General features: G+C 38.1%; 1 protein-coding gene across 1 annotated transcript in view; it reads left to right on the top strand.

Moving 5' to 3' along the window:
• Nucleotides 1–13592, top strand: part of TMEM64 (transmembrane protein 64) — a 54037-nt gene that overhangs the window by 29525 nt on the left and 10920 nt on the right. The window contains exon 3 of the mRNA XM_011937201.1: nucleotides 7–520. Within this exon, the coding sequence (XP_011792591.1) occupies nucleotides 7–520 (514 nt within the window). The remainder of the gene's footprint in view (nucleotides 1–6; nucleotides 521–13592) is intronic.

Below are 13592 nucleotides of genomic sequence, written 5' to 3' on the forward strand. Positions count from 1 at the left end.
CGGGAGCAGCGGCGGCGGCGTGTTGGTCGGCGTGGCCGAGGTGAGAAACTGGCGCTGTTGCTGCCTCAGCAGCACCTGTTGGTGCCGGAGCCTCGTGCTGGTCTGCGTGCTGGCCGCCCTGTGCTTCGCTTCCCTGGCCCTGGTCCGCCGCTACCTTCAGCACCTCCTGCTGTGGGTGGAGAGCCTTGACTCGCTGCTAGGGGTCCTGCTCTTCGTCGTGGGCTTCATCGCGGTCTCGTTCCCCTGCGGCTGGGGCTACATCGTACTCAACGTGGCCGCTGGCTACCTGTACGGCTTCGTGCTGGGCATGGGTCTGATGGTGGTGGGCGTCCTCATCGGCACCTTCATCGCCCATGTGGTCTGCAAGCGGTTGCTCACTGCCTGGGTGGCCGCCAGGATCCAGAGCAGTGACAAGCTGAGCGCCGTTATTCGCGTCGTGGAGGGAGGAAGCGGCCTGAAAGTGGTGGCGCTGGCCAGACTGACCCCCATACCTTTTGGGCTTCAGAATGCAGTGTTTTCGGTAAGTAGGGTCCCGCTGGCCTGTCCCTCTCCAAGTCTGTTTTTGAGCGGTCTTGTGGTGGCCCTAGGAGGGCGCTCTATCAGATAAACACCAGCAGAGAAGTGACATTGAGGGCAGGAGTTACAATTACTTTCCATCGCACCCTGGGAAATCTGTCATACACATAAAACATACCTAACGCGGAGCCTCGAAAAACAGTTTGTTAGGTAAAAAACTAATGTTCCTTTTTCGGGATGGGAACGTAATTAAAAATGAAAAGCCCTCTTAACAGTGGGCATGCAGGGACATGAATGGAAATGCCCATCTTCAATACTTGTCATCTTTTGTAGCAGCTTTGGCAACATTTAGGGAGGAAAGCTTCACGTTTTTAGCTTTCTCTCTTGCTTGCATAAATACATCCAGGGTTTTGATTCAAGTTGTTAGCGACATGGACCGAAGGAAGTGTTTCAGTAAACAGTGGAGGAGCTAGTTGCAGACTCCGGATTTTGGAGTTTCCTAAATTTTTAATGGGCTTTTTCTTTTTCAAGTAATTGTGCTTTAATGCGATGTAAAGGAGAAAATCCTACTGTTTATCTTTCTTTGGAGGAACTTCATTTCGAAATCGCACGGTGGTGAATAAAACAGAACAGATAACCTTTTGATCAATTAGCATTTATTTTTCTTCTATATGTGCACCATTATAGACTCTTTTCTGTCCTTGTATTCATGTTTTCTTGCCCAGGTTTTTATAGCTAGTGTGCATCTCCATGCAACTGATTTAGGATAGAAACACTGCTAGTGAAGAGATCATTTTACTGGAAGAAAGGAATCGGGTCTTTACAAACTTTGTGACTTTGAATCAAATTACTGACCCTGTCTGGCTTCACTTTTCTCTTTTATAAAGTGAAGGACTTAAAAAAGTAGATTACCGTGTTCCCCAAATTCAATTATTCTAAACTACCAAGCGTATATGTAGATTCCCAGGAACTCAACCCTTCAGCTAGACTTAAAGAAAGCTGTACTGAAGTAAAAAGATAATTGCACTCAAAAACGTAGGAATTGATGTATTTTAAGTGATTCTGATGCATTGTTTCAAAAATAAATCATTGTTAGTCCCTGGAAACTTTCTCATTTTGTTTTGAATTAGGAATAATTCTCACCAATCTACCTCTTTGTGATGAAATTAAAATCTTTCACTTTTTTCTTTTCTTTTAAATGCCTTCTGCAAACCTCTTGATTCCAAGCAACAGCAGCAATGACTATGGAATGGTCTTTGGTAGAGGCAGTGGAAACAGATAAGGGGTTTTCTGTAGAGATAAAGTTTAGTGTTAGCAGTAGTTTGGTATAGTCTTAGTCTTAAATTTCTTTTTCATACCCTCCTATAGTATGAAATATAAACTTGAACTTTGATCCAGTCTTGGGTAATAATAAATAAACCGTCCCAGGACTTTGAAAGAAGGTTGGGCTAAGGAACCTGAATAGATTGATTGTTAGTTTGTGTTTCAGTATAGCATGTATCCTTGGGCCTTTTCTTGTCCACCTACTGCATGCCAACTACTATCCTAGGCTGTTTCCACATATTTCTGATCCTTAAACCAGCCCTGCAGAAGTTGATTATGCACATATTACAGACTAGTGTCTACTAGTTAGGAGCACAGGGCTAGTGCTGTGGATTCCTGCTGTCTGCTTAGAGTCTAGTGACTTTGGGCAAGTTGTTTATTCTCTCTGTGCTTCAATTTCTTATTTGTAAAATAAGGAAAGTAATGATACCTACTTCCATAGAATTATTGAGAAGATTACATGAGATGAATACATGCAACAGAGCCTGGCTTAACAAACACATGTTGGCTTTTGTCGTTTCTGTTGTTAGGACCCAAGGTCACCAAGGTACTAAACTAATGGTAGAGTCAGACTTTGAACCATGGTCTGATGGTAGGGTCTCAACCCACCACCTCTTCATTTCTTCAATATATATTTAATGCTGGGTATAGTCATGGGTAAATAGTAAGGGCTCATTATGTATTTACTGATTGACAATAAGGTAGGCTTTTCTTTTGATTATGTCTGTTACATATTAAGTATGTGACTAAGAAGTTGTATTTTGTACATCGTAATAATTTAATGTAATCATGTAGTTGAAACTGAGCTTGACAAGGGACAACTCTGAATTTAGCATTGTGTGGTCAATAAAAAAGAAGGGAAAAAAAAGGAAAAATGGCCTCTTGCAATAGGTATTATTGTCACCATTTCACTGAGAAAGAAACAGAAGCTCAACCATCCAGGAACTTCTTCAGTCACCCACCTACCAAGTGGCTGAGCTAGGGTTTGAACCCAGAATCAGCTGATATGGTGCATCTTACTGTAAAGTTTTTACTCATAGCCATAGCAGGGTGGGCTGTGAAGCCACTGGATATGGTCTGTTATGTCCTGTTTATACCTATTGTCCTGAACTGCCTGCTTACAGAAGTAGTCCTTTCAACTAAAACAGTTTACTGAATTCACCCAGGATATGTGAAAGAAAAGAAAGCTTAGTTGAGGCTGATGTTAGTTTTAGTCTGACTTTCCTTTCTGCCTTCTAGAACTCCATTCTGCCTCCTCATATACCCTCTCCACCTCATACCCCTCCTGCTGACCATAGTTGCCCCCTTTCTAGGCATATTTCTTGTGTTTTCTACATCCCTCCCTATCTTTGAAATCATCCTTTTTTTAAAAAAAAAAAAAAAGAATTCCAGTTAAAACTCTTTTTTTTGCGCCCATAATTAGAGAAATTCATCTGGGCTTACCTCAAAGAAGTTAGGTGTAGTGGTCATGAGAGGCCCAGGCTTTGGAAATAGATGATCCTGAATTAGTCCGTGCCATCTGGCCTTCTCCATTTCCTCATCTGTAAAATGAAGTAGAGTTATGAGGCTTAAAAAAGCTGATACTGTGAAGGCATTAAGTATTTTGTCTGGCTCATAGTCACTTCCCAGTAATTGTTAAGTGTTATTATTATTTGAGTGGTGGAGGTAGTTGTATTCACATTTTAGAAGCAGGAGCTGATTGTAAAGGATAATATATGGAAGAAGGAAAGGCACTTTCCCTTGCTTATCTCCTCTGAACCATTTTTTTCCCCTTCTCCCATGCATACTAGAAACTTGAAATCAGATTGGTTCCAACATTTACAGTGTCATCTTGAAGTAGTTATAGTTACTCTTTTGAGCCATACTTTCTGTTGTGAGATGTGTTTAATAATACATGCTGCAGAGCTGTGATAAAATATATAGTTTGCTCATTATTTGCTACTTCTTTCTCACCATCCTCTGCATTCCAAAATGAGGATACTGAAACTGAGCTACTTTTTAAAAAAATTTAACAAATACCTATATTGTACTTAACTAATTGCCAGGCACTGTTTAATCATGCACTCATAACTTATTTACTGTTCATTTCAGCCGTGATCCTCATCATATAGCTGAGGCAGTTGAGGTACAGTGGTGAAATAACTTGCCCAAGATTACACAGTTAGTAAATGTTTAGAGTCATTAACTTACCCAGGGTACTAATGTTGGTCCAAGAAGATCTGGATTTCCCAGACACATCCTGATTCCAGTTGTAGAATACTTGTCTTAGCGCACCTTGAATATCAGACATTACGGAGGACTGGGTAAGGTTCTATACAGTTGACTTAGGTATCATCCCAGATGTTAGAGCAGGGGTCAGAAAACCACAGCCCAATTTTGTATGGCATACAAGCTAAGAATGATTCTTCCATTTTTAAATGGTTGGAAAAAATACCACAGGAATATTTCATGTACATGAGAATTATATGAAATTCAAATTTCAGCATCTGTAAATGGTGTTATTGGAATACAGCTGTGCTCACTTATGTGTGTGCTATGTGTGTCTCTTTTTAATCCAAAATGGCAAATTGAGCAGTTACTACAGACCCTACTGCCTACAGAGCCTGAACTGTTTACTACCTGGTGCTTCATGGAAAAAGTTTGCCAACTTCTTCTGCCTTAGAGTCACAGCAACAAAACAGCTACCGAGCCTGAGCCCCTGCAACTCTAGGAAGAGGCCCTTAATTTCTCATATATATCTTATATTTTTATTTAACAGAAAAAATATTTTTAAACAAAAGCAATCAATGGGTATTGTGTGTAAAATGCAAACAAAATAGAAATTAGTAAATTTAAAAGTGCAAGACCTTACCTATCACTGTGGCTCACTTCTTAGTGAACTGCTTTATAGAATTATTTGTTACCAAACCACCAATTACTTTGGTTATTTATGTCAGCCCACCATAGATTTGAAGCAACAAATAGATTCTTTGTTTTGGAGGGAGCCAGGGAGCTGTGAAACTGGTACTGACTGAAATAATAATAGTGAAGGATGTCATCATAACTTTAAGCAGATATAACTGTTATTCAAGTTTTCTTAGAGTTTGCATTGAGTTATCAAGAAGATAAATCACTTTTAGTAATTTAGTTTATATTTGAACTGAAATTTATTACAACTAAAGAAAAGTTTTTGGCAAATGACTCTAAGACCACAAATACAGTATAGTATCTTAGCTTATGCTGTGGGGTCTTCTGGTTCTGTCTTAGCTCCTTTGTAGCCCTGGCAAAGTCATTTAATGATTCTGGCCTCCAGTTTTCCTTATTTGCAAAATGAGAGGGTATAGATTAGGTCAGTTTGCTTTTAAAAAGACAAGTGTTCTGAGCAACAATTTAACATTACGTTTAATTTTTTAACAGTTTAGTGATAGTGTGTTATAAAAATACACATTTTCTCATTTTCTTAAGGTCTTATTCTGTAATGTGTTTTCTTATTTTCTTAAATTCTTATTCTGTGCTGTAGATATAGCCATAGATTCAGATAAAGATGTGATAGTCATAATACTTGTCACTGTATCAGTGTATCTAATGATGATTTCTTCTTACTAGTAAAGTGTAATGATTTGCTGCCAGTGGTACAGTTCAGGCAAAATAGAAAGGCAGACACAGTCTGTGTTTTGAAAGAGTTGGAGTCTGGCCCTTAAGGGTCAGATAGGATGACCAAGTTGTGTAATGTCATCTCAGTGCACATCCTGAGACCTCACAATACCACTAAATGCAGCTGACCTTTATTTCCTTGAAACTGTTTTCCCCTCTTTGTGCGTCTTTAGTTATCTAATCAGCTTCTGCGTTTTTTTGTGTCATATGTAGGCTTATAATTCACTAATCTATATCTCTAGCCTGTTATATTAATGTATATACAGCATGTTTTATTAACCCTTCCTAGATTTAAAAATATTTGTTTAAAAGCAAAGAGGTTATTAAAATGTATTTTAAGGCCGGGCGCGATGGCTCAAGCCTGTAATCCCAGCACTTTGGGAGGCCGAGACGGGCGGATCACGAGGTCAGGAGATCGAGACCATCCTGGCTAACCCGGTGAAACCCCGTGTCTACTAAAAAATACAAAAAAACTAGCCGGGCGAGGTGGCGGGCGCCTGTAGTCCGAGCTACTCGGGAGGCTGAGGCAGGAGAATGGCGTGAACCCAAAAGGCGGAGCTTGCAGTGAGCTGAGATCCGGCCACTGCACTCCAGTTTGGGCGACAGAGCGAGACTCCGTCTCAAAAAAAAATAAATAAATAAAATAAAATAAAATAAAACGTATTTTAACAATATTTGTTTTTTCTGTCTATGTATTCATTGTAAAAACTTTGAAAAGTATAGCAAGTACAAAGAAAAAAGTCCTTAGCATTTTAGTTTTTATTTTTGTCTTTGCATTTTATTGATATGTATTTTTAATATAATATTGAGTTAATGATTTTTGTGACCTTCTTTTACTTGATGTAATGAACATCTTGTCATTACATGTATTGATACATGATAGTTTTCTATCTTTGTATCTTTTTTATTCCTGCTTAGAACTGGGCCTTAGATATATATAGAAGGCATATGATACTTTTTTTAGTACAAATAATAAACCTATAATATGTCAGATTGTATGAAGAAAATCTTTTCAACTTGTGTTCCAGAAATTATGTACAATAAGATACACATTTTTTCCCTCCTTGAGAGAAGATTCAAGACCTCTGTGTGTATGCGGGTGGGAGGGTGGAAGGGTGGTTAAACCAGATTGTCAGATAAATTGGTGACCCCTCCCTAAGATATTTGGGAGCCATTAAAAGCATTTCCTAATTTAGGGACAGTGAACTCTTGAAAAAGCTTGCATATATGAAGATGCTTCTGTGTCGTAGACAGACACTGACCTAACCATTTCTGTCAGTAGAAATCTCTTTACTCTGAAGCCCTCTCTAGCTGTTAGGGTAGGGTCTCAGCATTGCTATGGCCTCGTTCTTTTTTTTTTTTTTTCCTCCAGTAGCAAGACTTTTTTCAGTACTCTCAAGGTTGCTTGAGAGACCCTAACGAGAGGGTCTTAGCCTTGACATTGGGTTCACCTTGGAGGTTTCTGGAAATATTTTTAGTATTCATTCAGTAAATAATTGGTAGGTGCCTAGTATGTGCCTGCTGCTGTTTTAAATGCTGGAGGTGAAGCCTTGAATTAAATAAAGTCTCTCCCGTGAGGTGGTAGCATTCCAGTGGAGAAACAGCATTCTAGGTAAATCATGGTGTAAATTTTGCTGAAAATAAGTTAATTTTCATTTATAACATTTTTTCTGTGTGCTTGGCAGAGTGTTCTTAATTTCTGAAAATCCAATTAAAAATGGACTTTGCATTCCAATTTGTTTATAAACTGGCAACTACTCTAGGTTTCCATATTTATAAATAAAACATTGTTGGTGTTGATACATCCAACCTCCAATAAACATATATTTAGCACCTAATATATAGTAGGCATTTGTTAAGATCTAGGGACACAATGAGGACCAAGACAGGCAGATCTCTTTCCTCACAGAATTTATAGTTTGGGAAAGGACTGAGGGGCAAACAAATGGCGAAACCTTCAGTTATTCTCCAGTGCAAAGGGGACAGGGAAGTATAGTTTCTGTTAGAGCACTTGAAAGCACTTAAAAGACTTGTGGCATCTGGGAAGGTTTCCTAGAGTAATTGATGACTGAGTAGTGAAAGACAGTGTAGGAGTTTTCGGAGTAAATGGAGTGGAAAGAAGGATGTGCTTGTTGTACTCCCCAGAAGGAACAATGTAGAAAGGCCCAGAGGGAAAGAGGAGCAAGTAGTGTTCTAGGAACTGAGACAATTTTGATGTGACTGGGACGTAGTGTGACAGGATGTGTGAAATGCTCAGAGGCCAGATCATGAAGCACTTTGTGCTCTGAAGAACCTCATGGCAGTAGGAGGGAGTTTAAGCAGGATTAGGCTCACTTTTTAAAAAGATTTCTGCAGGAGTTAGCAGAGGTAGTGAGTGGGGTAGTCTGTGTGTCAGGACCGGAGAGGAGACTGAATAGGCCCAGACGGTGGATAGATTTCCCCAGAGAAGGTGCAGTTGGCAAGAGGTAGTAGATATTGGATGTGGGAAATGAGGAATTAGCTGTTTGCCTGACTGACGAGGTTTCCAGCTAGGGCCGCTGAGTTTGGGAACACAGAAAAGATGAAGAGGTATTTTGAGGAGCAAAGGAAAGAGAATATGCAGTTAACATTTTTCTTTAAACTGATTTTTAAAGTTTTGATTTTCTGAGAGTGAAAAATAGTTGCCATTTATGAATTCTTTTTCTTTCTTTCTTTCTTTTTTTTTTTTTGAAACGGAGTCTCGCTCTGTCGCCCAGGCTGGAGTACAGTGGCGCGGATCTCGGCTCACTGCAAGCTCTGCCTCCTGCGTTCATGCCATTCTCCTGCCTCAGCCTCCGGAGTAGCTGGGACTACAGGCGCCCGCCACCACGCCTGGCTAATTTTTTTTATTTTTTAGTAGAAACGGGGTTTCACTGTGTTAGCCAGGATGGGCTCGATCTCCTGACCTCGTGATCCGCCCGCCTCGGCCTCCCAAAGTGCTTAGATTACAGGCGGAGCCACTGCGCCCAGCCATCTCTTCCCCAATTTTCCTGAAATATTAGTAGGAAGTATTTTGGGGATATATACAGTAAAATACTATCAGTAAATATTAATTAGATGAAAAGACCAAATTGGTCATTTTAATTTCTCTTGACCAATCCTTTCTTGACAGTCTTAGGGATTCATGATTTTTTTCTATAGTGATTCATGATTTTTTCCTATATAAAGTAATTTAATATATTTTAATTGGAATTTATAATATTTTAACAGTAATTTTGTTAATAAGCAGCATCCCAAATACCAAGCAACACGTCTGTACAGGAAGGTATAATTTGCCAAAATGAATGCTAGATTCACAGAGCTGCACATAAAATTTGAGGTCTTCTGAATACAGGTCACCTTTATATTCTTTATTACATCCATGCCAAGATAGTCTATGTAAAAACAAAGTTTCTTGGTGGGTTAAATTAAAGTGGTAAAACCATTGTGTAAACAGCTATAATCTTGGAAAGCAGAAGAGCTGGGTCAGGTTTCCTGAGAGCTGTGCTTGGTGCTTTGCCTAAGAGGACCGACCACAGCCCCAGCTTCAGTGAATGTCCCAGTGATAGATCTAAAGACGGAGGTTCTCAGTTGTCAGCTCCAAAAATGCCATGTTCAGAGGTGAATCAGCTCTTGCTCTTCAGAATTACAGTTTTTTTTTTCTCTCATTTATTTTTTCCCTCCCAGATGGAATACTTCTTTGTTTTCAGGATCTATTTGGTATAGTGGTGAAATGCTGTTCTACATGTTAACCCCATGTTAAGTGAATCACATCTTCAAGTCTATCATGTACCTCTGGGAATAAAGGATATATACTTTTATAGTGCTTCTAGAGTTTTTAAAACATGGGAGGATAGCAGTCAGGTGGTGTTTGCCATCCCTTAAACTCTCGCTGTGGTATCTCATCACAGAAACTAACTAGCAAGATAGCATTGATATCCTAGGTTGAGAAATCTAGGGGTTCTTTGATTTGGAATACAAATCCTGAGCCAAAATGCCGGGGTACTTGCAGGCAAGAATTCCAGTGGTATTGATCTAGGCTCATGTTTAATGTCTTTCTACAAAGTAGAAAGAGGAGACAAAATTTTAGAACTTTGGTGCTTGAAGACTGCAGAGAGAAGGCTGGATGCATCTCCTTGTGGAAACAAGTGTTCCAAATATGTTTGTCAAAGACTGAGCTAGATGGAGATTCTGAGTAAAATTTTTGCTTATAGAAAATGCCATATTAAAATAGGCCGGGCGCGGTGGCTCACGCCTGTAATCCCAGCACTTTGGGAGGCTGAGGTGGGCGGATCACAAGGGCAGGAGTTCAAGACCAGCCTGACCAACATGGTGAAACCCTGTCTCTACTAAAAATACAAAAATTAGCCAGGTGTGGTGGTGCACGCTTGTAATCCAGCTACTCAGGAGGCTGAGGCAGGAGAATTGCTTGAACCTGGGAGGCGGAGGTTGCAGTGAGAACAAGATCGTGTCATTGCACTCCAGCCTGGGCGACAGAGCTGTCTCAAAATAAATACAATACAATACAATACAATACAATACAATATTTGGAAGAAGCTGTTCATCTTTAATAAAGTTATTAATAGTTTAAAACCTGTATATATGTATATTACTGTGTTGCTCCATTGGTTAAAGCATTGAACACTCCAGCAAAAATATTTACGATTATTAACTAAAATTATATGTATGCATAATAACACTTTTTCCCAAGGGTAAGGTTTGGTCATGAAAGATTTGATAAACTTCAATTTATGCAGTTTATGCATGGGTGACGGTCTTGTTGAGTTGAGTGGTAGAGTTGTTTCAGATTTATGAAATCTGTTCTTAAATTACCCATTTGAATATTATTGATGTCATCTGTGAATGTCAATTATGTGTTCTATTTAGAGAAACTTCATTACATTTAAAGGTAAAGGTTGTGGCCAGCAGCGTTGCATTCTGAAATTTCTGAACTGAAATATTTATTTTAAAGATAGCTTCTATAATATGTAATGTTTTGTTATTAACTGCAATGTGATTTTTATAACATTCATTTTTGTTGTATGTTCTTACTTTTTATATCTGACATGTTTATTCTAAAGAAAGTTCTCTGCTCCATGCTCTAAATTGAAGAAGGAACCTTGCTCAGCTTAGCTCCATTCACATCATTCTTTGACTAGACACTCTGGTACCTTTCTCTGAGTAGAGGCTACTTCCTCTTTTATCTAAGGCCCCAACAAGTACCACCCCATCTAGTTTTCCTGTCTTTATTTTACAGGATTTCTTTGTGTGTGCCCTATAGACAATCCTAGCTGTGCTGCCAACTTTATGAATACATTCTGTACTTTCCCTGCAATTGCACTCTAGCGTGGGCGACAGAGCGAGACTCTGTCTCAATAAATAAATAAATAAATAAATAGCATGGGCGACAGAGCGAGACTCTGTCTAAATAAATAAATAAATAAATAAATAAATAAATAAAATAATTTGGAAGAAGCTGTTCATCTTTTGTTCATTCTCTTCTTGGAACACCTGCCTTCCTCATCCTATCTATCTTTGCTTGCCAGACTCATACTAGGCTTTCAGTGTGTGCCTTGAATCCCTCTTTTCCCAAAAAGTTACCCTTTGGCCTCTACTTCTACAATTAATTTTCATCCTTTATTCTTTAATGCTCAGCATGTAGTCCTTCTCAGTGCTCCCCATTCTGCCTGTTTCTCAGGTAGTTTATGTTTACTTGTCTGTGTGTAAATCCATCAGTGGTAGGCATTGTGTCTTTTTATCTCTTCCAAGCACCTCTTGGAGCATCTTGTATTAGCAGTTATGGAGTCAGTGATCGATAAGGTGGATTGTTAACAACCAGTCACTGTAATATTCTTTCCAAATCAGCAGTAATGCATCTCCAGTTCATTAGCTATTAATAGAGTTGAATGTAGTTTTATTGAAAATATGAAATGATTTTTAGATTAGGTTGTATTAATAGTTGTAGAGTCACCTATAGCTGTTTAAAATATCAGATTTTAAAATTAGTAAAAAGGTTTAATAAAGTGGCCAGTAGCTTTCTTATATACCAGTAATACTCAGATGGGGGTGTGGAAAAGTTACGTTGAAAATCAATAGTAGTGGCAACAATAATAACATGAAATACTTAGAAATAAACTAATAAGAAATGCATGGGATACATGAATAAAGTGACCAAAATTTAGTAAGAGGTATAAAAGATGATTTTGAGTAATTATAGAAAAATTTCTGGATAAGAATACCTAATATTGTAGAGATTTCAGGTCTATTCAGATTAATTTGCAGATTTGCCTTAATCCCAGTATAAAATTTACTCATTTTTTTTGAGTGATAGAATGATCTGCAAGAATAAATATGGCAAAGAACAGTTATGGCCATTTTTAAAAGAAGCATAATGAAGGAGTTTGAATAGAATGGGAAATTCCTTGCCAGGTATTAACTGATAGTCTTTATTACAATTTGGTTTCAGTACAAGATTTGAGACCCTATGTTTTAGTTCTATACAAGATTTTAAATATAAATGGACAATTTTAGAGCTCCAAATAAGCCCTTTTTATATAAAATAACTTTTATTTCTAGTAAAGTAAACATAATAAGTCAATGGAGAAGTTATTGATTATTTAGTATCTAATGCTGGGAAAATTAGCTATTGGGAAAGGGGAGGGATCAGGCTATATCCTCACCTTGAATTTGAATAAATTCCAGAAGGAATAAGTGGTGAATGCTAAAAAAAAAAACATAATCAGAAGAAATACATAGGTAGAAATCAACAGTAGACTCTTAAAACACTTTCTAAAGCTAAATGCAATGGAAAAATAGGAGGACAAAATAGATAATATTTTATTATGTAAAAATTTAAAAACATTTCTATGTCAAAACATAAAATTAAGAGATAAAGGACACTTTAGCAAAAACTGTATGCCACATATAATAGACAACAGGTTGCCCTCACTATATAAATAGTTCTTACAAGTAAGAAAAACACTTAACATCCCAATAAAAAAGGGCAAATGTGAACAAATAAACCCATAAGGAAATGTGAATAAAAAATGTATATAGAAAATGTGCCAATATAAATTAAAATAGTACAGATTAAATAATGATGAAATATCATTTTTACTCCTATCAAAATAAGAAAGATTAAAATTTCATATTTACAGTTGGTAACAGTATGACAGTGGATGCGTTCATGTATCACATACTAACAGGTGTGTTGAAGCATTGTGGACATTTTGGAAAATTAAGTTTTTTACCATTTGAACCAATAATTCTAGTGATCTATCCTACCAGAGTTAAGATACATATGTCATGTATTGCTGTATACCAGATCAAAACTTAGTAGCTTAAAACAATCATTTATTGTCTTACAGTTTCTCTGGGTCAGGGATTCCTCTGCAACTAGCTGGGTGCGAGTGACTCAGGATCCCTCACAATGCTGCAGTCAAGGTTTTGGCCAGGGCTGCAGTCATCTTAAGGCTTGACTGGGGCAGGATTCACTTCCAGATTATTGACTGGCTATTTTTCCAGGCTATTTTTGCTAGCTGAAGACTGAACACATCAGTTCCTTGCCACCTGGGTCTCTCCATGGGAGCTACTTAGAGCATGGCAGCTTACTTGCTTGAGGAAAAAGTGGAAGTCCTATTCTTTTTGTAACCTAATTTTGGAAGTGACATCTCCTCACTTCTGCTCTTGCCTGTTTACTAGAAGTAAGCACGAGGTCCAGCCCACACTCTAGGGGAAGGGATCACACATTGACATGAATACCAGGAGATCAGGTCATTAGGAATGTTTTAGATGTTGCCTAACACAGAGGTTAATATCCAAAAGATGTCATCATAATTTTAGAATTTTTTAATAATAGCCAAAAATAAATGTAATTACATATATACAAAAAAATGAAGCAATGTAAATATTCTACAGTAGGAGCGGTTAAATTGTGCTACATTCAGGCAATGGTAGTATAATTGCATAATAATGATAATTTTCACCTTTTTTGAGTGTCAGTCATATGCCAGGTATTTCCTAGATACTTTAGAAATATTTCTGATCCTAACAACAGCCATCTAAGCTGGTGATGATTTTCATTTTACAAATGAAAAAACTGGGCCGGGCGCGGTGGCTCAAGC

The sequence above is a fragment of the Colobus angolensis genome, unplaced genomic scaffold (assembly GCF_000951035.1).
Source record: "Colobus angolensis palliatus isolate OR3802 unplaced genomic scaffold, Cang.pa_1.0 Scaffold16, whole genome shotgun sequence".
In the NCBI taxonomy this organism is placed as follows: domain Eukaryota; kingdom Metazoa; phylum Chordata; class Mammalia; order Primates; family Cercopithecidae; genus Colobus; species Colobus angolensis.